This window comes from Branchiostoma belcheri, unplaced genomic scaffold, assembly GCF_001625305.1.
Source record: "Branchiostoma belcheri isolate BF01 breed outbred unplaced genomic scaffold, Haploidv18h27 scaffold4, whole genome shotgun sequence".
Classification (NCBI taxonomy): domain Eukaryota; kingdom Metazoa; phylum Chordata; class Leptocardii; order Amphioxiformes; family Branchiostomatidae; genus Branchiostoma; species Branchiostoma belcheri.
Window position 1 is genome coordinate 4,076,935 of NW_017804020.1, and position 25,219 is coordinate 4,102,153.

A 25,219-nucleotide genomic window follows, 5' to 3' on the forward strand; every position below is an offset into this window, starting at 1 on the left:
TTAAGGCTGCGTCTTATCACGTTCACGGCCAGGCCCAGGCACGGCTGGCTGCACTATCACGTCGCCTTAATGATATCAATTCGTCCGACACAGTTCTATCCGCCAGGAGATCACTTTCAATCATCCTTGGGCTGACACCATCTTTAATCTCGGTTTACGCTCCCTCCCTCTCAAGCGCTCCGTAAAGAGGCAGTTATTGGGGACGCTTCTATCTCCCGTCTCCACACTCTCGGATTGAATGAAGGGGCGGAGGTGTTCTGAGGTGACCGCATCTCAGCTTGAAAGTATCAGGAAGGTTGCTCAAAACGCATATTCATACAAAAGCGCATTCAAACACACAAACACGGACATACTTTAACAGCTGGATCCAATACCGTGCCCTGTGGCAGCTTTAGTGGTCTGTTCTGCGCTGTTGCCATCGCAAACAGGTAAGCAGGCATGGGCAATGTAGAGACGCAAAATGCAGGGAACCTTGACAGCGCCACGAGAATAGGAACGTGAGTTAAATGATTCAATACGGTTGAACCACAATTTTGAGAAATAAAGATAAACAGGCCCATTCAACCATCGGGGCAACGGGGAGTCACCCATCCATGCTCATTGAGTAAGTTTCCCTTTTGTTAGTCACAGGGCACGACGCGACATAACCAGAATACCCCGGTATGTAGTTACGTGCTGGTGAAACAGTTGTTTTTGAAGGGTTGATTTAACATTTTGGGAGATTCTTGGAAGTTTAAGTCCGGAGAAAACATGTCAGTCCTATCACAACAGGTTTATAAGATTTAAGGAATAAATCAAATATTAGGAATGAATCACTGCGAATAGATTTGATTTAATTATCGTTATTCGGCGTTTGGGGATTTTGTCTCATGCGCTTCCCCGCTGTTTTTACAGGATTGCTGATATTATTTTTGATCTGAGTGATGCAAAACATGTGCGACTGGTTCTGGTAATCGGTCTTGTGCATATGGCGTCTATGTAACGTTGCGGGTTTATGTGCAGAAATTCCAAGGGACCCTCTTAATTGGCGCCATGCAGTTCAATATTACAATTTAATCATATCCCTGTGTCACCGGAGTGATTTGACAACTGTCGCGTTGTGTGGGTGGATATATTAAAATGAAAGGCAGACATAAACTAAAGAGGGCAGAAAAATAGCGATTTTGCCCGCCATTGCTCGTCGCCAGACAGACTGGCAACAGGTAACAATCTCGCCACAGTTCATCGCCAAATCTGGCCCCGCGGCAATTTTATGCCATTTTGGATCCAGCATTCTGTCTGATGTACATTAAATCAGCATGTATTTGCCTGCTACAACTTTAGATGGGCTCATTTAACAATCCCATGCTCAGGACGTCCGCCATTCTGACGTGCATCAAATCTAAACCTCGCCGTTACGTCAGAGTGTTGAATATCTCGGAGATAATTTCCACCGGGTCCAATTTGAGCGGACCGCTCCCTGGTCAGTCCCGCTGATTACAGATGCCTATCATGCACTTGAACCTCGAGGATTAAGACCGGCGGAAAGCGCTCTCGTGCTAGCCAGCCTGCTTTTAATTCCAGCACTTTCTACTGTGCTTTTGTAGCCTGTCATTAGTTACGAAGGGCAGCTGAAGGTTGAGCCCAGGCCGTGTCTATTTCAGACCTGCAATCTTAAACAGCAAAGCGTGTCCGCTATATATCTGCCCCCAGAGTGGGCATGCTTTAACAGACGCTTTTAACTTTGGATGAGCGTTGGTAAAACAAGATACTCAGGGCACATTCTACATGCATCAGCTCTCTACTCTATCAATTTCCACAGAAACCGACCAGTTTTGGCACTCGCTTGGTTTTTGCCCACAGTCTCCAAACCTCAAACCTCCATACATTATGCATAGTATATTACTGTATACGATAGATCCTATATATGCCCAAGGATTACACGTAAACGTAGCGTAGACAACGGGAGAACCAGAGAGAATGTGTGTAGCTGACAGATATTTTTCTCCTGATACTCAACTCTGGTCGGTCCGGATACGTTCGTTGTGTAACAGTACGGCAGCCTTCTCCAGCCTGTGGTGGCTTAGACTATTTCAAAGAGCCGACAGCCACTTAAAGTGCATTAAGAAAAACCGGCACAGCACGACAAGCCTTCGTCAGAACTTCTAATGAGAACTAATGGAACCATCCTAATAAGCCCAAGGTTGTTTGGAAACTGTAAAGGTGAATATTAGCCAGCATGTATTACTAGGTGGGGCTAAACCTTAAAGAATAGTTCTCACAGATAAAGAAATGTTTCATTGACATCCATGGTGCATCTATCTTCAGACACTAAGAACTAGACCCACCAGTTAATCCCAATAATAACCAGTTTAAAACGCTCAGGTGGAACAGGTTTACCCCAACCAGAACCAGTTCATCTTATTATCTCATCCAGAACTGTCTTCTTTTTTTAAAGAAACAACTTTCATCATGTCTTGCCCTCACTTGACCTCTTAGGAACAACGTAGATCCATTGATATCGATATGTAGTATTATTAATTCGATATGTTCACAAACCTACATCGGTAAGCTTAACCTGTAATCCACTAGAGAAGTAATGAAAATCGTGAGCCTACTACAAATGGAGAAAGTACAAGATCCTATATGTGGGTTGATATGAAAGGTTACTGAAAATTAACTATTCCTGCGAATTTTACAAGGTTAAGGCACGACCTTATACGTACGAATTCTTATAAATTTTGTAGGACAAAAACAATTTTGTATTGTTTTTGAATTAGAAACTTACAGTTACCCGTCTCCTAAAAAACATGAAAATCAGTAAATGTAACAATGAACTATACGAAAATTATATCAAAAATTTTAATGACAAAGACGGCAAGATGGTCTGTCTTGTTTCGCGAATATTATACTTATGATATAATGGCTAAACAGTGTATCAAACTATTCTATTGACACTGTGATATTTGTGTAGTCCTGTGTGGCATAGTACAGTGAAGTGAGTGAGTTAACGTTAACTAGAGGATATCTGTAATACAATTTTTCGGGCTGCATGAAGCTACGGTATGTATACGTAATACAATTTTTCGGGCTGCATGAAGCTACGGTATGTATACGTACTTTGCATATGGATGAAGTATAAAACTTGCGCATAAAAAAAACAACTGTTGTCAACTGCATCGCTCTCGGGGATTAGAGCTTCAGTGTGGGCGACAGTCTACCACAGGCCCCGCGGCAATCACATGAAAGTCGGGCCGGGTGTGTAGTGTGAAATGTTGTCGTTCTTACCTTTATACGTTTGCCAACTATTCCCCACCAAGATAAAATAATCTACTACTAAAATTAAAAAAAAACATTACAGAAGAAGTGCTTAAATTCGTCTCCCACTGCCTCAAGAGAAGAAGCCAAACTCAACAAAATTAGTACCATGTATGTTGTAGAATGTAGTATAACTTTGTACAAGGTCTCTCATATTATTGTATTTCTTTTTCATACATGTTGTTTGTATTTACAACTAACCATCTGGCATCCATTTGCAATAGACGTTCTATATTTCTATATTCTACACGAAATGACTTACCAAGTCAACTTCTGAGATCTGGTCGATACTGGCTATGGTCATACTCATCTCCACTCGCACGGGTTGACCTGTGATATACAAGCACAAACCATCAGAACGTGTAGCAGCGCTATTGAAATTAATTAGAACTGCCAGAAACCGCAATTAAAGTCAGCGAAGGTTAGGTTGATACGTTTGGGGTGGAAGAGGATGAAGGATGGAATTCAACCCTTTCCGCCCAAGAAAGCCGAACTCCACGTTAATAATGTCAGGGCAGGTCATACGTGCTGACCTCACGTCCAGTCGTTAATGTGGCCGTGCACCGTCTACCTACAAAGTGTGGGGGAGGGGGTTCAATGTGAAAGATACACTGTAGTTTCGGCCAGTGACACGAAGGAAACTTAATTACGTGCTATTTATTCTTTTGATTTGGACATTACGTTTGGCTGAAGCAATCCTGTAGGGATGACTCCTTTGATAGCTGAATAACCGAGAGACTCAGGATGTTCCCTGGCATGCCATGGCGGTGGGATAGGTAGAATGGATTTAATGTTGAATGGGCAGGGTCAATTTCACGATGCCGTCCATATGCGCAGCGTGTGTACACCCCTTCTCTCTCTCGGATTTGTCATGCGTTTTCTAGAACGTATAAAATCACCCCCCGCGGTCTCCATGGGTATTCTCAACTGGAGGGGAAAGAGACCTAACGTCGTCAAAAGACGATTCCTACGTATCCAATGTTTCACTCGTTAGTTCTACTGTGCCTTTACTACCCAACACGACGAGCAATTGGTGGGGATAAAACACGCCGAAGCAATTTGTATGGCTAGTTACTGCGTCTTGTGCATTGGGATTCATCTTTACTGGACACGATCGTTCATTAGTCGGCCATAACAAAGGTGTACCGGCATCAAATTCGCCATGTTTATTGTCTGGTTTCTGGCTGTTACAAACAATGTGAAATGATTCTAAAATGATTCATTATTTTGCTTGTAAAAGAATTAATGTATATAGAATAAAGTGTCAAAAAGGGAATATAAAGTGTCTAAACGAGAATGGGTCGCTGAACTCTTTACAAAAGGCGTAGTGTGTTATGACGCCAGGACAGCAGGCATATTGATTGAAATTATGTTGGCACTACAATGGGGGTGTTGTCTCGGGGTGCCATGTTTTAACCTCGCAGGCAATTAGATACGTGGATCACCTTCATCATTTTGTAATTACTGGCACGTTTTGCAGCAGTTTTATAGTACTGCATGTTATCAGCGCCGATGCCTGAAGGAACGTGTCCACCCATGCTGCTGGAGGTACTTCATCATTCTCCTCATCTGCATTTTCAAGGGCATCATCTTGATTGCCTAACATTGTGTCCTCAAAGCACAACAACAATATATAAAATATCAAAGGGATTGGAATCTCGGTAAACAATGAGTTTCTTCTCTTTTTTTCCTAAACGATTAATGGGTGGCTCAGTTCAGTTACGTTCAGATGAATGTTCGCAATGATGCGCACACACAACTGTTTCTGGATTCTGGTAATGGTTCACAGGTCCGTATTTCAAGCCCGTAATTGTCAGCATTCACTTTGCATGCTCGCCGCAGATATACACTTGGCAGATCAGGTGGAGCATTTTCGTCTTAGCTTTGACATGAAGTCGGCGCTGCAGCCCTTTTTGCTGCCCGTTAAAAAGCAGTTCCTTACAATCGATTCGGAGATGGTTGTAAGATTTGTAGCTTTCTTCTTGAGGTTGGGGTTTAACCCTGGCACAGAAACTACAGAGCGTAGGCTTTATGGACGGCAATGCTTCATTTACCCTTTTGACATGATAGAAAAATAATCCTAAAAGAGTGCCCGTGTATAAATTGAACTCCTGTAGAAAAAAATTAACTCCTTCGCATTATCAGTTTCATCGTACGGGGCATTGAATTGTGCAAATTTTGCTACATCAGATTATTGCAAATATCTTCAAGTTGCATGTATGCGAGTATGGCAATGTTTAATATATAATCGTTACCTAAGGCCTGTAAGCATTCCGTCTTACCTCCAAAGTAAGGCCTAAGATTCCTGTCGTAATTGATCTGTTCGAGGAGCCCGTCTATCCGCTGTAACGTGCTCATCGGCGGGTCCTGGCCGTTCTGGCTCTGGCCGGAAGGCTGGATGGTTTGCGGGGCCTGCTGCCCAGACGCCAAACACCAGGTCAGCAGCGCGGTAAATCCGACCGAGATGAGCGGCATTCTGCCCACTGTGGGGGGACGTGATCCGATGGCGAACCGTGTTCACCGGGTACCCGACAGAGCAAGCTGGAAACGACGGTAAACCAGAGGGCCCAACACCGAGACGACCAGACGCACTGGAGGTGCCATTGCAGAGAACATGACGACGTTGCATAAATATTAATGCTCGACGTTGCATGAAGTGCTGAAGCTCCGACAATGTCGGGGCACGTCCTCCTCCCTCAGAATCTCACAGCCATGTTACCCACATCGCCAACAGTCCAGTACAGCCATCCAGCCACTAGGGACGATCTTGCATCGGGAGACTTAGTATCATTACGTGTTGAATCCCCCGTACGTACGAAGAATGTTACGAGAAACGGTCGGACTCTATAGCTCACAATGATTTCAAATCGTGACGCCAACGCAGTTCAAAGGCTGTTTCCAATCGCGACGTCGTGCCTGCATGTTCCGTGCCCTTGTGTGTCTGTAGCCATAACTGTCCGCAGGTACGAACGCGTCCGCTCGATCCAGCCCGCTGCGCTTTGTCGGAGTAGAATCGGCTACTTTTGCCGGCTCCTCTAACTGCTGCTTTCATTTGCGATTAACCGCATACAAACGCTACTCGGAACTAGTGTTCTAGCGCCCCCTTTGCGGCTGAACTATTTATATGCGGCCGAAACCCCACGTCGTCACTCAAGCGCACACATGTAGCACCTTGGAACAGAAATCAGACAAATTGCAAGATGATGGAAGTAAGATCCATATATCAAATCCAACAACGTGAATGAGCGCAAGCCTACACCCAACGAATTCCAACTAGTCAATAAAATCGAAGAAGATGCTACTAATGGCACAGGGTAACATTGCGAACCTTTGCTGAAACCTTTATGAAATCATTCTGATGAAATGATTAGAAACACATTTATTCAATAAAAAGAGCAGTTCTTTATTCTGGGTAGACAGGTAATGGTGTTTTGATATGATTATACTTGCAAAGACGTAGATATGAATATCAAATCTGGTGTGAACCGAGGTGAAAGGGAAGCTGATGTCCTATCTTTATTGATCCATTGTAATTTTATGTATTTAATAGTTTGCTTATGATTGATATGGCATTCGATTTACGTTGGAAATGAGATTTCTGAATACTCATTTATGGATCTAGTATAGGCTATTGCTATTCTGTATTGAATTTACATTCAAAGCGTTTTTACGTCTCCTGACGAAACAACATTTTATCTTACTTTCCTTCTCTAAGCCGAGGGTTACTTCTGTTTGTAAAGAAGTGGGTTATGATAAAAGCACGGTGTTGCTGAAAATGGTTGATGTGATTCATAGGCCATTTATAAGGATGCTGTGCAGAGTGTGTCTGGTCTCCTTCGGGTCGGGGGTCTCGATGCACACGGAGGTCATTGCAAATCCACGGCGTCCATCACAAAAAGGCAGGGCAGTAGAGAGGTCCACATCTTCATCATTTCACTCTCATGGTCGTATTCCATCAACAGAAATTCACTTTAAAGGCACCCAGTACAGCTTTTAGGGCTTGGAAACCCGATTTTTTAAAGTCAATATTCTACTCACTCATCTACGTATACTAAGTTGAAACAACACTTTACAAATGTATAACGACATTCATGGAGCAAAAATGCCCAAAATGCTGACGAGAAAATGACCTGGGTTGATTTTCAGGGTACCACCTAGAAAATAAATAACTCATCTTGGGGCTTGCTTCTGCAGTTTCAAAGTCCTTCAAATGTGCTAATGCGGGATAGTATGTGTCAATATCATGCATCTGAATATTTCGAGTTTGCCGCTCTGAAATTGCATTGGATGCCTTTAAAATCTGTTTCTTTTGTAGAAAATTATAATAGCAATGAGAAAAGGACCTTCGATGCATTCATGATTAACATGATAATTTGTACCAAGATGTGGACTGAGCCTTTTTTCGTTTTAATTTAATTTAGACCAAATTCGAAAACATATCATTGGTAAGCCCATCTCATGTAGGTTCTCAACGTCTAAGCCATTGGACTAGGTCAGGTGCTTCGCTGATTCTATCATCCCACGTGTAATGGATGATGATTAGGAAGACCACAACGTCATCTGATACCAAAGAGCAATGCATGTCGAGATGAATAAAACCAATAAACGGATACAAAAAAACATCGTGATTGAGTGTCTGGTCGAATGAAACCGTCGGCTGTTGCCCTTATGCCGTCCAAGGCGGCCAGTTACGTGTGTTAAATAGTTCGCTTTAATATCAAGTAAGACGTCATACTGCCACTGATCTGACCTGCAAATGTCACTTCCTTCAGCTTGAGAAAATTGAGTGAGAAGTGTAAGCCAAATGCTAAAGTTCTTGGCTTCATTTTTCTCTCCCTCCTAAACACATGTGTCGGGCCAATCATTATTTCCTAGGGAAAATATTGACAAGGCTCTAACCTCTAACACGCCGTCCTTTGACCACTGAAGACACGTTTTTACCTCGTGCGTCAGATTTGTCAGAATCCTTGCCCTTACCAACAAGCGCCGGTGACCTCCGAGCCTTGACAAAGGTCGCACGGTAATTCCTGAGCTGGTGCAGCATTCATGAAAGTCATACAATTATCTGCAGCTTCCATTCTATATCAAAACCGGGGGCGGTTGGCAGTTGAATGATAAGAAGGGTGCAGTAGTGTTGTATCACCTGATGTTGAGATGTTAGAGGTTGCGTAGAATAGGTAAGTAGTTTTATAAGTAGTTTTCGCGATGCAGGTCTCTCCAGAACATATCTAGGGTGTGTCGCGATAGCCTCAATATATTCCATGCCATGGAATGACTTCTGAGTTGAATAACCCCTAGACTTCAATCATTATATTCCCCACGGGAACTTGTCATCAGTCAAAAAAGTAGGGCAGCACTACCCCGCATTGCCAACTAAACCCAACCACCCCAACATTTTACTGTATCTGTTTCTACTTTACTTCCTTTTGAAAAATGTTACAGACAGCTTTCTATCGACATCGTCTATACGTCACTGGAATGTTTGTTGAAAATCGATGCAAGAAACAATATCCATGTAATATTCTGTATATTCCTTGTGTTTACTTGAGATAAAAGAAAATAGATGTGTGCTCATGTATATTAATAATGCAAACAAAGAGTGGTATGCCGGTTGAAACAGGCGGGCATTCAGAATCGTCATATGACTGTTCTGATCATAGTTAACTCTGGAAAGTAACAACAATATATTGTATCTTACAAGGCAAGGCAATATTTTACTTTCAAACGGCTCCTCAAACATACTTACAGTAGGTTATTTGGTCGAAGTCTTCTGAATTTTCCATCAATGAATCGTTTGATAAGATTTGCACACCAGTATGACTTCCAGTCAACGTAATTTCGGCATTGACTCACCAGACCGAAAATCACATTACGAGAAGTTAATTTCATAGAGAGGAATATTCCCTACAAATGTGGACAAGGTCACCAGTTATGTTCATGGCCTTGGCAAAGGGTCAGCTGTGAACCAAGTGGACTAATAGATTAACATCACTACAATCAAAATGAACACGTGAATTTATATAAAACATGCATAGAGAGTGTGACATTGTGGTTCTGAGTCATACAAACTTTACTCTGATCAATGTTGTGTTTGCATATTTTTCCACATAGACACCGTATTTATTTCATAATCTTATAGTTGTATCACTACGTCCTCTTTGTGTAAAATAATACATCAAGAGTTATCTGCATGCAATCGATTGCTCTACTTTTGTATTTTTAGGTCGTGTTGGATGGGACTGCTGATCGTCTGTAGTAAAATCATATATCACCAAGCACTTAGTACGGGCAGTTCCACCACCTCCCACCCATCGCTATTGCTGCAGTATCAAACTAGACCCAGAAAATGGGTTGAACTACGTCATTTCAAATGCTCTTCTGGTTGTCCTGGATAGCAGTACCTGTGCTATCTGGTCAATAATGCACTCAACCTACAAAATGCAAGTCATGTGGCGGGGCAACTAGTACTGCACTCTGTATAAATACATTAGAGTACGGCTCTTGCTTTTAAAAATAACTTCTATTTGGGTCATACAAGTTGCAGTTCTGCCATTGCTCACTTGTGTCACCAATGACAGTTAATCCATTCCACGTTCAATGAAAAACATCGCTAACCTGTCAAATAAACGAGGAAAAGCAGAATCCATGCTAAATAATTGGTCTCATAGAATTATTAGCCCAATTATTTAGCATAAATTCTGCTCTTCGTATTCATTCAGCAAATGGTACCTTGAAGATATATTACTGACTTTCCTTATATGGCAAGTTCTGTGACTTATGACAGGAAAGACAGCGACGTAATAAAGACAAAGAGGTGCTACCAAATGACAAAGTTCCGGACCCATCGATCGTCAGTTCTAGCGCATTTGCTTTGTTTCGATTTCCTGTTGTTAATCAAAGGTGAAGAACAAAGGACCAGCGGTGGGCTTAACAGTTGCAAAATGATAATGAATAACCATCAGTCTGGATCTGGTGATTTAATGTGTGTGATGAAATAGGTTTAGAGGTCCGACAATATAGAACAATTTAAGCCTTACTGCGAGAACATATCCCTCCTTACCCAGTTTCAAAACAAAAACTCTTAAAAAGAGATATCACACATCAACAAACCACCATTTCCTGATTTTGTTTGCTTTCCTTGTTTTGTTGATTTGATAACTTACTCATATACTTTATATTTGTACTGATGCTTGTAATACCTAGGCTAATTAGTTTCATCTTTCTTTACTTGTTCAGATAGATGGTTTGTATCACTTCATTAGTTCTTCAAATTGTTTTTGTTTATTTCCTGCTATTTTGGTCTTCTTTGTTTAAAATTTGGTTGATTTAGTAATAATGGTAATTTATCTTTTAATCTTGCAGTATTGCGTAGGGCCAAATATAAACCACCAGGTTTCCGGCCCTCCCATGCATGTCTATTTATCTTTCAATTGCTACATTTCATTCATTTGTAAGTGCAAAACCAAATAAATAAAACTAAATAACTAAATATATACTTACATATGGAGGTAAATTTAAGTTTCAACTTAAGCCTACGTCACATTGTTCTTGTCCATAATGTATTGCTATATAGTATAAATATATAATAAAAACATATTTCCTACTCTCAAACTGATGATCTTTAATATGTTGTCGTGTAAATTTGCACGATTATGAATCTGTGCATTACAGTTGATATAAGTTGATATAAACCAGAAAACAAGGTACATCTCATGCAATGTAGATGCGATTTCACTAATCAAAACATTTTTTTGCGTAGTACGTGCAAATTGGCCGTCTATGTAGGTTGTAGTAAATATTCATTATAAAATCGAAATGTGTTATATTGGACATCCCTGACAAATTTTAAACATGTACATGTAATCAAAAGGCATGTACATGTAATCAAAAAACAATACATTCCATGCAAAGACAATTCATCCTCGTATATCTTCTGGTGGTGTGTGTGGGCTTTGAAATAATACAATTCCACGTTATTTTTATGAATTCACTCCATGAAGGTAAGCAGCCAGATGTATTCCATGCATATGGATTACTAAGATGTTTATTAGAATCAACTTTCCGGAAATACCGACTGACATCCACCTCTTAAGCAGACTCAGTGATCCTCTTTCTACTAACTGACAAATTAAAATGACTGTAATTTAAAACGAAAAATGGGACTGATACGAATGACAAATAGTTTGTTTATCAGTATGTATATACATTAGAGGATATAAGGAAGTGCCCACGATGTCCCTTTGCACGTCTATGAATTGTAATCATATTACTGCGGACAGCTTAGATGTATGGTAGGTTTACGAAGAGATCTGTGGGATATTGCTTTTTATTCCGTTACAGAAGGGATCATATCCGATGGTAATTGAACAAGGCAGAAAAAGTAGCCCCGGAGTTAGCCTTCTCTGGTAATCATCCTTAGTGCAGCAGTGCACATTTTGGAGTTCGTGCGAGAATTTGAAACAGCACAATGAGCACATATACTGCAGATGATTTTCCTCAGAATATGAGTATACGTGCTTGCCAAATTGTGTTATATACCGCGTCTACTGCCAGGGTGTGGTAATAATACAATAACACATATCTTCGGTGCACAGTGAGCAAGTCATAACCTGGTGAGGACGGTCATTGAACCGTCGGCTCTTATCAAACTAATTGTGGTGAATAGCGAACTTTGGGATTCGATCATTCACCAACTTAATGAAATTATTAACGAAGGTGATACTCGTAATACACATTGCATGTAGTATACATAGTTTCTTGACCGTTTATGTGAAATGTTTTTGGGCAATCGTTTGACAAAAAAAACAGCAAGTGAACGCAGTGAGCAAGTCATAACCGGGTGAAGACGGTCATCGAAACGTCGGCTCTTGTTAAACAAATTGTGGTGTATAGCGAACTTTGGCATTTAATCATTCACGAACCTAATGAAATTATTCACAAAGGTGATACTCGTAATACACTTTACATGTAGTATACATATTTTCTTGACCGTTTATGTGAAATGTATTTGGGCAATCGTTTGACAAAAAAAACAGCAAGTGAACACAGTGGTGAAGACGGTCATCGAAACGTCAGCTCTTGTTAAACTAATTGTGGTGTATAGCAAAATTTGGGATTCAATCATTCAACAACCCGAGGAAATTATTCACAAAGGTGATACTCGTAATACATTTTACATGTAGTATACATACATTATTTTCTTGACCGTTTATGTGAAATGTATTTGGGCCCTCATTGGACACAAAAAGCCAGGTGAAGAAAAAAATACCAACAAGGCAACACAATTCACGACATGACAACGCAAATGGAATACGAAAACACTGCCTACTGTCTCCATACACACGCGCCTCCATAAATAATGGGACTCCAACGTGAACTCTATTAACTGGAAAAGACAACAGTAACTATTCCATTCTTCGATCTACTGCCAACCAGGACATGGTGTAACGGTTTCTCTCGCGGACCCCGTACGTCACGGGCCAGGCAAGCATCTCTCAATGTCACGTCTTAATACCACTGTAAGCACCGGTCGTATCTGACATGGGCCTGACTTATTCTTCAATCCGAAGTAACGATTGCACATACAGGAAGTCTGCGGAAATGGCTTAACTGATATCTTGTTCTCATACGGACCAGCTTAAATACAGCACAACAGAGGATCACTGCTTGTTTTTACTCTGGGTTAAGCTCGTGAGTTTTCAAGATAAAGTTACAATAGTTAAAGGACATGGCCATGGGTAAACAATACGTATCTTATAGAAATGTGTTCTTTTTCTCTGCATTACGGTCTGTTGATGTACATTTCAACGTTAGAGTACATCGACTAAAAGAAAATATATCGCCCCCATAGGAGCATCTACGGTTACTGTACTTTACGGAGAAATGTGCCTTAGTGCCAACAACTCGCTGAAAGTACACTTCAGTACATCCGTCTTATAGTCATGTGCGTCATCATATCACCTGGTATGATGTATAGCTTGACCTTAATATTTCATTGCACCAGGCAGTTTACACAGAATATTTATGCACATATTTACTGATAAAAATTGCCCTGTCGGGAGAAACAATCGTGAGAAGGTAGCGGCAATGCCAACATTTATAATTTCCATGGAGGATGTCCATGGTACCTGCAGGAAAGCTTATTTGAATAAACATCATGTGCAAATTGCCTGCAACTTAAAATTTATTGAAGCTTGTAAAATTCCTATTCTAGATAGGTATTACCTGGTTAAGTCTCACCTAGCCATGCAAATTGTAAATGCATCAATAAGCCACAAATATCTATTAAATTAATAGCTTACTTCGGCACGTTGGTATTTCTGAAATTAGATTTAAAGAGATATACCAGCCCCTCTCATAAACCTCAGGTATGTAGCTTAGACCATGGGCATACATCTTCTGTGTTATTTTGATGAGTAATTACTACCTGCATGCCTCCGTACATGGATGTATTATCATCTTACGGTATGTGAGTGTACCAACATAGAAAGTTTTTTTAATACGTCTGCCCTATGCAAGTGCCCTGAAAATTCTTCAACATAAAAAAGCCATGATTGCTTACCAAAATCGCCTGATAAACAGGAAAACAACTTGGGAAGGCCATGCATTATGCATGTAGTTACTGTAAGTGTGTTCTGAAGAGAAATGGGCCCAGTTCAACCCTTGGTAAGACGAAGAGTGTGTTAATCTGACCAGGTCATTTGTTCTGTCTGATTGATGAATTGGCGGTCCGTTGCACTGATGTGGAGAAAGGGCTGTTATACATACCAATTACTTCAATTATAAGGTTCACAGTGCAACTATTTTGTCATACAAGAAGTTAAACCAAGTGGTTGCGAAGCACATGTGAAATCATGTCTCAGTTTTAGACCGTAAATTGTCTCTAATAAACGTATGAGTGGTGTGGCTTATTTTTCTCAGAACACCTGAACCATCGTTTGAATCTGGCCATTTCGTTCAACAACACGGATCACACTCGAATTTCAGTTTCAAAAAATAATCCGTTAAATAATGTATGAAACAAATTTGGACTGTAATATTTTTGTAATTTCGTGTAACAAAGTACCGTGAAAGAACCTGAGTGTACAAGAGTTTAAGTTTTGGAGATGATGTAGATTTTTTAGCTTGCGCACAAGAATTAAGAAAAACAACCTTGCAAGATGCTGAAACGAATGCCAACATCAAGTAGCTTTGACTTGACTTAGCCGTCCATGGGTAGCTCCAGTGAATCTTTACCCATACATATATATGAGTCACGAAGACAGACTAAATACTTTTACATGTTATGATAAATACAATTTCACTGATGAATGACAGATGCTGCTACGTGTACCAGGACACGTACCATCACCATCCCGTGGAAGCACAATTCTAATCCCATTCCGTGACGACTGATTACCGCATACAAACGCCAACGAGGCAAAGCCTGGTCATCCAAGCGTGCTGTTCTATGTACGTGTAAAGAGAGATTACCCATTACCCCCACGTTGTCCCTCATGTTACATCCATTTCTACGTGTATCCGAGTAGGCCAATTGAATTCTGTTGTGTATAGAGATGGGATGAGCAGGAGTGCACAGTGGTATTCAATAGGTTTCGGTCTAATTGAACCCATGAAACAATGAGCTGATGATGGCATCAACAGGTGCCTCTCCATGGTACAGGTCGTTGCCTTGAGTTCGATTTCCTGCTGAAATGGAACAGAGGAGAGTCCATTTGACTCAGTGGTAGATTAATGGCGACCAACCGGAGTGTGATGTGCGACTGTTATCTTCCTCGTGGTCGAGCACCAAATCCTCATCAGCAAAACAATTTAATCAGATCAATAGAGTGGAAATAATGGGCAATTCTTTCCCGATGCTAATTTGTTCCGAAGGACGATGCGAAGATATTATCCATGTATGATTACTATCTATATGCACTGGATTTCTCTTGTGATGTACATGGTGATAAAAACATTACTTTTATTCAAAATTTATATTTATTATTGCTTTGATTTTAATTCACCTAATGATTAATCACACTTAGTTCCGTCCATGAAGTACGTTGTTTTGATGTTCAGTTTCAATTTGTTAATCGCCGTCGTTCTTCTATCCCCCATTGCTAAAATAAATGTCTCAGTGCTTATAATGGTGCAGACGATTTTAAGTCAAGTGAACCTAGGTGATATACTATGTATAAATCTATCGATCTAATTTGCACACGTATGCCAGGATTGACAGATACCAGTCAAGTGAACATAGGCGATATACTATGTATAAATGTATCTATCTAATTTATACATGTATGCCAGACTTGACAGATACCAGTCAAGTTGAACATAGGTGATATACTCTGTATAAATGTATCTATCTAATTTATACATGTATGCCAGACTTGACAGATACCAGTCAAGTGAACCTAGGTGATATACTATGTATAAATGTATCTAATAGTATCTAATTTGTACATGTATGCCAGAATTGACAGATACCAGTCAAGTGGACATAGGTTATATACTCTGTATAAATGTATCTATCTAATGTATACACGTATGCCAGAATCGACAGATACCCCTCACTAACCTGCCTAACAAGGCTGACAAAGCCCCTCCGGGCTTCACGCAGCTAACCGCGAGCAAATCCAGGCGACGCCTTGACCTTTTCCCCTGCTTTACTAAGCCTCTAGTCACGATTCCGTTAATGCCGTACAATACCTCTGGAGATAAGGCGGATCTCCGTGGGCGACTTACAGTTCAGGAAGGGCGCTTCTAACGACATGCTCCTCACAAGTGATGCCATAACTACTTTACAGGTGTTTTATCTCGCTTGAATGGCAATGGAAATTGGCGTTGGTTAATTCCCAGGATCAATGAAAACTCCTGTAAAAAGGATCCTGGCTGAGAGGATTTCTTCTGTGGGTATATTTCCGCCTGTGAATCATCTACAATTTAGGCGATTCATCTTCCGCTATTTCTACCTTATTCATGTTATACAAATTACCATCTAATACAAGTAAATTCTTTTTGTATCCTCGTGCCCAAGGAACTTTCGAAAAGACGCCACGCCAAGTCAGATATTGTGAGCAAAACAACGCAAAAACATCTAACTAACAGCAACTTTCGTGCTAAAATATATTTGTTTCATATTCTTCTTCCCAATGAACTTTATGTTTTTTTTCAAATCGACGGGCACAGCACAATAATGGTAGATAACTTAAAATATTGTTTTTAAATTACCAGAGAATATATAATCATGTATTAGACCAAGTTACCAAGAGAACACCAAGACAAAATTATTTGAATGATAGAGAATAAGAAACCAACACAGAACTATCGGAAAACAATCTAGTGAGCAGAACGAATTTCCTGTCAGGTGATGGTCCCATTTCCCGACCAGACCTGAATGGATTTATGACAGTTGGTGAGATCCCGGCAGTAGACGTCAGCTGGCGCGGTGCCCTGCCTTTTGGCGAGCCATCCATGTTACGCCACACCGGTTACGTTACATTGACTTACAAGCTGTTTTATCACCCTGTTAACGTGTGCCTGAAGAGAAAACCATTAGGTGTGTCCTCTGGTCACCGTGGAGAGCTGTTGCCCGGCAACAAAGGGAAATAATTCTTCACGAGGTGCTATGTCATACAGTCTTTATACCTGCAATGGAAACAGTATTTATCGAACCGTATTCATGTGGCATATGCGTGCGTCTGGTAGGTTTTATGTTGTACGTGCGGTACAAGCTTCAAAGAAATACCTTTCTCGAAGTGTCTGAAGTGGATGTGATTTATATCAAGTTTGCCATGTGATGCGCCTATTGAAGTAGGAGGTCGTGTACAGCATATTACGGTGTTCATTCTCCATTCATTTCTGTTTTTAGACTTGTTTGTTACATTAAGGGCAGGTGCAGTTTTAATAGTGCCATCATTAGTGTTCTTCCGATTTAGCGTTTGCGTGGCAAAGGTTAAGCAATTCGCACATGCCTTTGCCGTTCATGATGATATAAGGTAATCCGACTAACGATGGAGTCAGCTGCAGCCCAAGCTATCAGACTAATTCCACTTGACTCCCCACAGATCTCAGGCTCAGGAGCGGCAGCAGCACGCAGCACAAGCCCATCCCAGGCCGGCATCAACCACCGCGGCAATCTGGTAACGTGAGTGAGTCAGGACGAAATCACGGGTCACGGACAGACCAACCACAGTGATAACTTATGTTATCTACGTCCACTCTGTCGCCTGCATGTGGCCTTTCCATCGGTATCAATCACGTGCCCGTGGCAGCCTCTACTTACCTGACTCACATCCATATATCGATTTTACACGCGGTGCTTCTCTACTTGTTGAGCTCTCAGATCGACTACTGGCCACGTACAGTTGTTGCTTTTAAGCCATAAGTGTACAACGGTGTAGATGGATCTGAAGTAGCCGTGTTTCCCACTTGATTGTATACCATTCCAGCCCACTTTGAGTCCAACATCAAAAGCCGTACATAACGATGATCGATCTTCTTATGGCCCTTGTCAGTTCTTCAACAGCATTTCTCTTGTATCCTGCCATGAAAGGCAAGGGCATAAGCAATATCGAACTAAGCTGGATTTATTTTGAAAAGTGTTCTTATCTGATGGTCAAAACTATGACGAAACTCTCGTAACGCTTGTAACTTCAAACACAGGACGGTAGCTGAAGGCGTACGTAACGTGCTGGTTATCTGCACAATCTTTAAAGTCGAAAACATTTTGTGAGAAATGGGTAGACATAAAAGACATACACGAGAGCTTACAAGTGCCAAGATCACTCTAAGATAGAATGACGAGAATTTCATTTTTGATTTGTATTTAGGGATTTTAGCCAACGCCTATTTGCCAAGAAAAGGTGTGGACAAGCAATATTGTAGCTGATAAAGGAGGATAAGAGTTATCTTCAGAAAATCAATGGATGCCCGGATAACACCTTTTTGGGGATTCTTGACTTTTATTGAAGGGTCGATAAGCGAGAGGTTCCGTCCTGTGAAAAATGAATCATTCTATCCAGTAAAATCCACGCCACAAAACTGAAGTCATAAACTGCGTATGAAAACACTTATCTATTGTGCTAGAAATGAAAGCAATAAATCATGTTACAGCCAGTCTGACACCTGGCGTCCATTACTTCTCTGTGGTAACTGATGACCTGTTAATGGTTCGGATCCATAAGTCCATTATAATTGCCCAATATAAATTGGTTTGGGCCCCAATGGGCATACTGTTATTGGATGTCCGGAAACGCTATATGGTCCAGCGATCCACTTTTGCAAGACAATTCGAATTGACTGATTTAACTGTTTGATATGTAAGCATTTCTCAACCACATATTCTCTCGGGCAGTCGTCTATTGGTTTACGGGGTTGTGACTGCTTCAGATTAATAAGACAAAAGACACTGTATTTCTACATGCACTTTACTAGGAATAGCGATTGTGATACTCATCTTTGCTGCTTTTATTGCTTTTACCCAATACGTGTTTTGTCATTTATCTTGGAACGTGTCAAAAGAAGTTATATAATTTACTGTACACTATAAGCTTGAGTTCTCTGACGGTTTTGAGCAGTAGTTTTTTTTTTATTTGGTGATAATCATCCTTCTTATTAGTTACCAGAAACCCGTCTTACTTTTACTTTGACCTAGTTCCAATAGTTTGATAGATGGATAAGTACAAATTAATTTGCAGCTGTGAAAAACACATCTATCAAATATTTTGTGATTGCTATAGCTGTAAGATGTATTATTGTAAAATCTCAAGGGTGCCTTGGTTTATGGATTTATTTTTATATTTTTTTAAACTTTTCAAGATGCAAGATGGATTCATTGGTATTCGCAGTGTACAACACTGAACTAAAACTATATTCAAACCCGAAAGCTAGCGCGATTCCATGTTACGTCTTGTATAAGAAGAGTTTTCTCCACAAGCTCCTGACTGAACGGCAATTGATGATAAATGGCGTAGAAACCAGACCGTGCCACACAAGGTAAATTTTCATGCATAACTAGCCCCTACAAGGACTACCGTCCGTGGTGCCGAATTACAAAATGATGCCCATTGATTTTCACCGTCTCATTTCCGACCAGTTCAAACTGATAGCATTATGGAAAGCTTTGACATTTCACACACCGCCAGGAAGAGTCAGTGTGCTGTGTCGGCACCTTCACATCCATTCATTTGGACATCCCTCCGCGATCTTTCCTTGGCCTTTCCCGGCAGCACAGACGCAATCTCATTATACAACCTTTCATGGCAACAGAAATGGATAGAGAGAATCAGCGTTTGACTCTTTGTACAAAACGTGCTCACCGAGACTTAATCTCCTTTCATCCTGCGGTAATATCGCCGTCCGGACTGAAGGGCAAAAGTCTAGAAAGGCCCCGAGTTGGACGGAAGAGTCAGCCTGGTTTATCGATTCAGGTGAAGCTGGTGAAAGGGGCCAGTATACGCGAAAATTAATCATTTATCTTAAAAGGTATCACACTGAATTCAAAATTCAGATTCTACCATATCAATTTAGATTTCATAATTTCTTATGTCGTTAATAACTGTATCCGATATTAAATGACATAAACTAATATACTGTGAACCTAAACAACCGTGTTCCCGAACAGAAAAGTCCAGTCGGCCATCAAAATAAATCAAAGCTCAATATCACATATTGTGATGTCTGCCTGCCTTAAAGTTTGTTTCAGTGTGCTAGTACCGATAAGCTGTACAGGCTATCATGGTCAGACTTAATGCCATTAGTTTACGATTTTGCGTTACTGGCATAAGAATACAATCTCCGGGATGGCAGCTCTATCGATTTTATTTTTTTCATTGCAATGTAGAGATGGGGCAGTATTTCTCATGAGACAATGCAGCAATATAAACCGGTACAATACGCTACTGTACATCAGTTATTTTTTCATAAACCAAGTAATACAATATCCATTCAGGTTATGCCAAGGTCACATATCCAACCCGGGACCCGGGCGGGCTGTTTTATTAACGAAACATCAACAATTTATATCAACAATATACGCAGATAGTTCCCACCAATGATTTTGTTAACTTTTTTTGTGGTTTCTTGTCTTTTGAATCATACTTTCGTTCCAAAAGACTGCCCGGCCGGGCTCCGGTTTGGAAATGTGACCTTAGCATAAACGTTGTCCAAAGTATTATATATTATTTTTTGTCTACTCCACGACATCTTGAACACTCGAACAAAAAAGACTGTCTGCATCCAGTAGGTAGATATACACGTTAATTGGCCTATCCATTCGAATAAACTCAGGCAGCCTTGATGTAGGAAATGTGCAATTGCACGGCGTGTAACAGTAGCAGCAAGCCCGAGGCAGTCCCTGCCGAGGAGCCATCCTTTAATTGAGCAGAACACCCAGGAGAATATTTGACCACCCCGTACAATTTCCGCTCTCCAGATCCTGCGTGCCGTGGTCACAAAGGACCAATGAGGCTGAGTTAGCTCGCAGGTACAGCCATGGTTAAATCAGACGTACGACGTGTCCGGAATGTAATCGCAGGTTGTTATTCCTAGTTTTATGAATAATATGTTTCGGTTGCAAACTTGGTCCAGTTATAAATGCAGCAATGTAAATTATGTAAGCTGTGAGTAGTAACAATGTTCTGAAAATAGTACCAATTCTTAATGGATAAATGTACATATAGAACTGTATTCAATGGTAGGTGTAAACAAAAGAAAATTGCACAAAAATGCTAAATTTTCTTAATGATTACCGTGCAGATTGTTATTCCAGTTTTATGAATAATATGTTTCGGTTGCAAACTTGTTCCAGTTACAAATGCAGCAATATGAATTATGTAAGCTGTGAGGTAGTGACAAGTTTCTGAAAATAGTACCAATTCTTCATGGATAAATCTACATAGAATTTATTCATTGGTAGGTGTAGACAAAAGGAAATTGCACAAAAAATGCTGAATTTTCTTCTTAATTGCTGTTGATTATCGTGCAGATTGTTATTCCAGTTTTATGAATAACTTTTCGGTTGCAAACTTGTTCCAGTTATGAATGCAGCAATGTACGTTATGTAAGCTGTGAGATAGAGACAATTTTATGAAAATAGTCCAATTCTTTATGGATAAATCTACATAATAGAACTGTATTCAATGGTAGGTGTAGACAAAAGGAAATTGCACAAAAAATGCTGAATTTTCTTAATTGCTGTTGATTATCGTGCAGATTGGTATTCCAGTTTTATGAATAACTTTTCGGTTGCAAACTTGTTCCAGTTATAAAGGCAGCAATATAAATTATGTAAGGTAGCGACAATGTTCTGAAAATAGTACCAATTCGTCATTGATAAATCTACATGTAGAACTGTATCCAATGGTAGGTGTAGACAAAAGGAAATTGCACAAAAATGCTCAATGTTTTCTTAATTGCTGTTGATTATCGTGCAGATTGTTAAAATTTCAGTTTTATTAATAATGTTTCGGTTGCAAACTTGTTTCAGTTATAAATGCAGTAAGTAAATTATGTAAGCTGCGAGATAGCGACAATTTTCTTTAAAATAGTACCAATTCTTCATGGATAAATCTGTATAGATATAGAACTGTATTCAATGTTAGGTGTAGACAAAAGGAAATTGCACAATTTTTTAAATTGCTGTTGATTATCGTGCAGATAGTTAACATTCCAGTTTTACAGAAATGTATTCAATGGTAGGTGTAGACAAAAGGAAATTGCACAAAAAATGCTAAATTTGCTTAATTGCTGTTGATTATCGTGCAGAACGTTACAATTCGAGTTTTATAAAAAAAGTTTCGGTTGCAAACTTGTTCCAGTTATAAATGCAGCAATATAAATTATGTAAGCTGTGAGGTAGCGACAATTTTCTGAAAATAGTACCAATTTTTCATGGATAAGTCTATATGGAAATTTATCCAATGGTAGGTGTAGAGAAATGGAAATTGAGCGACAGAATTTTCTTACTGTTTCTCTAGATCTTGCCACAACGGATTACAGTGGTGCCTTATAAACAAATGTAGAAAAACTATGGATCTGCAGTGCTTAGCGTCTGCAATGCCCATTGCTGAATATTCTCTATGTAACAAACTAATAACTGTTTTTCTACAATAATGGGTAGCATAAACTACATGCTAAGCATGCATTTAGTGTTATGACACGCACAGAACCGCTTGAACGACCCTAAATGTGGCATTACAAATATTCAACGAAACGTTGCAATCTCATTCTTATCAGTCGTTGCCTTCCTGTAGCAGTTTTTACGAGGCTTACTTCCGCAACCCTAGAGTAAACACTTATGATGAGGTTATTTCAACTCTTTCACGGTAGGATACACAGGCTACCCATAGGCATCAATTTCCTAATATGTTGAAGCAAACGGATATGCACACAGCTTACATGCCTACCGGTGAAGCAGATCCTGGCGCCTAAACGATGTAAAAATCGGCCTGATCTATCTGCGGTAACAAAATATACATTTCACCTCTCAGACCACTTTAGTGAGGACATGTCTACAGATAGCTAAATTCTCGTCTTGAAATTGTCGTTCATGCCCTGCTATCCATCTTCTATCTGCCTGTGGTAATGCTACCCATCTGCCTATGGAGGCTAGCATTTATTCACAACGCTAACTTAAGCTATTCAATGCACCATGGATTTTGCAACGAAGATCGAATTAAACATCAGACGGTACCCTCTGCATCCTCTATGCTAACGTAAGTCCATATATGGGGGACATAGACAGAAGTATCTTCCTGAGAGACAGCAGCTTACAGATGGCATGATAGCTCATGGCAAGACTGAAATTTTCATTTGAAGACAACGCTACGGAGCTTAACCGGCGTCAGGTCGATAACCTAGCCTCAGATCCTGTAATCTTTAGAAATCAGACAGCAAGTCTTCTTCTGGGGGCCTGCTATAGGGTTGTCTTCACGGTAACAATATCAGAAAATACTTCAGCGAAGAACAGAAATCACAAAATCACTAGTAAAAATACCCGAGGGGTCTGAAATGTATTGCTCTCTTTGTGGGCCTTCAAAAGTATATTTTATTTATTTTGCTTAATTTTTCAAACAGCGAACAGTCTATGAATATATAAGGCCTCCGTAGGTCAAACAAGGATATTGCAAATGTATTTGCAGTTCTTCAGCATCTTCGTGTCTTCTGTGGATACGTCTCTGACTGCAACACGAGTCCGTGGCCAATGATCGAATCCTCGCAACAAGTGGGAGTGAATTAGTTTCACCAGCAGAGAGAAGAAAAAAAAGTTCCTTAGGGTTCTAATTGATCCTCATGGGAGTAGAAAGCCGTTCTGTCGACTGTAGCTTGCAGAAGTGGTTCGGTTCTGAGGGGAGGATTATCCGGCTTCTGTCCGCGCCTGTGAGCGAGGATTACCTCGTACGCAGCCACTTATTTCTGCAGGATGGGTCAGCCGGGACCTGATCCCCTCACGGTGGGTAATCAGTGGACCGCAAAGGAAGCAGGATTCTCCGTAATTACCCTGGGCTTGAGCTCTGTCTTATAATGGGCCATCGGGCAGGAGCAATTCATGCCCGTGTAGCTGTTCACTGCCAACATTAATTTATTGTTGTGTAATGGGGACACTGATGAAATGGGACAGACAGAGAGTTAAGTTGAAAATGGAAATGTAATTGCCTGTAGCTGTATTGTGTTTCTCATTTTATACTTTGTTGCTTTATTCTTCTTTCCTTCTTCACTGTTTATTTATTCACATATATTCATTGAGTATTAGGCAAAAAGCACAGATTGTTGATGTGACGCCTTCTACTCAAAAACATAAAAACAAAGTAAAACACAATGACAAAATATATACATAATTACAAGTTGGTAAAAGGAAAATGAGTTTAAACAAATTGATGATCTATCAATTACGAGAATCTACCTGTACGGTAAATTAAGTTTTGAACTACATTAAAGACATTACAGTTTTGTAAATGTAACTTTTGTTTCATTATAAATTTTGGTGGAATGTTAAAAGTCACTGGCATTTGTTAGATATCTTTTTTTCTAAATTTTACAAAAGTGTTCAATGTACCCATACGTTTGGATGCTGGCATTTGGCCAATAATCAAATGCATTCTACATGTAATTCTATTTGTTACCACAGGTGGCAGGATGTAGTTATCATTATTCAGACCTATTGTTGTACAATTATCAATTATTAGAGAAACAGTTTATCTTATTAGGCGTTTAGGGTTCCGAATCTTAATACATTCGGTGGGTATCTGGTTTCTCTATTAGTTAAGAATTTTTCACCCAACTTTTGGAATGAGTTTGCTAAGTATCTGTTTACAGGTAATCACATAATCGTTGACTTACTGCATGTAATATTGGATCAAAAGGAAGCTTAAGACATTCTAACAGCACTTGGACAAAATCATAGCAGTTGATTACTTATTGCCTAACTGTGAAGCTATGTGGCTTGAATGATGAACTTTTTGGGTTTGAAATTGTAATAACACACATCAGGATGTTGATGATACATATTTCATGCAAGGGGAGTGTATATGATGTTACTCCTTGACAGGATTGTCTACAAGTCGATCTTCAATCTTATAGTTTCTCATTCCCAGTCACGTTTTGTAATAGACACACGATAAATCATTCCCTGCCCCCGAAGTAATTTGTGACATGGTTGCAGATATTTTGCGCAATCACATCGGTCACACACGATTGTACGGAACCTGATCAAATCTTCGAACGGCGGCCAGACCCTCAAGTTGCCCGCCTCACGAAATGGAAATAACGAGCACGTACGTACAAGAGCTCTTGGCCCCGAGGTCAGTATTGATGCTGGTCTTCTTGTACGTGCAGGGAAAATCAGACAGAGCAAACTAATGTAGACAATGTCATTTCTCGACAGTCAATCGTTATTATGATAAGTAGCCCGAAGAAACACTCGTTTGATCTTTCAATA

At 40.2% G+C, this 25,219-nt stretch overlaps 2 protein-coding genes across 2 annotated transcripts in view; both read right to left on the reverse strand.

The window, feature by feature from the left end:
- LOC109477197 (gamma-aminobutyric acid receptor subunit beta-3-like) overlaps positions 1-6,453 on the reverse strand; it is a 48,777-nt gene extending 42,324 nt beyond the window's left edge. Inside the window, exons 1-2 of the mRNA XM_019778267.1 lie at positions 5,580-6,453; positions 3,560-3,627 (exon numbers count right to left, since the gene is read on the reverse strand). Coding sequence (XP_019633826.1) covers positions 3,560-3,627; positions 5,580-5,772 — 261 coding nt within the window. The 5' untranslated portion in view covers positions 5,773-6,453. The remainder of the gene's footprint in view (positions 1-3,559; positions 3,628-5,579) is intronic.
- An 8,143-nt stretch (positions 6,454-14,596) lies between these two features.
- Positions 14,597-23,814, reverse strand: LOC109476930. The gene is made up of 3 exons (XM_019777946.1): positions 23,782-23,814; positions 20,627-20,760; positions 14,597-14,744 (listed from the first exon to the last, which is right to left on the reverse strand). The coding sequence occupies exons 1-3, from the start codon at positions 23,812-23,814 to the stop codon at positions 14,597-14,599; spliced, it is 315 nt and encodes a 104-aa protein (XP_019633505.1).
- Positions 23,815-25,219: the final 1,405 nt, after the last annotated feature.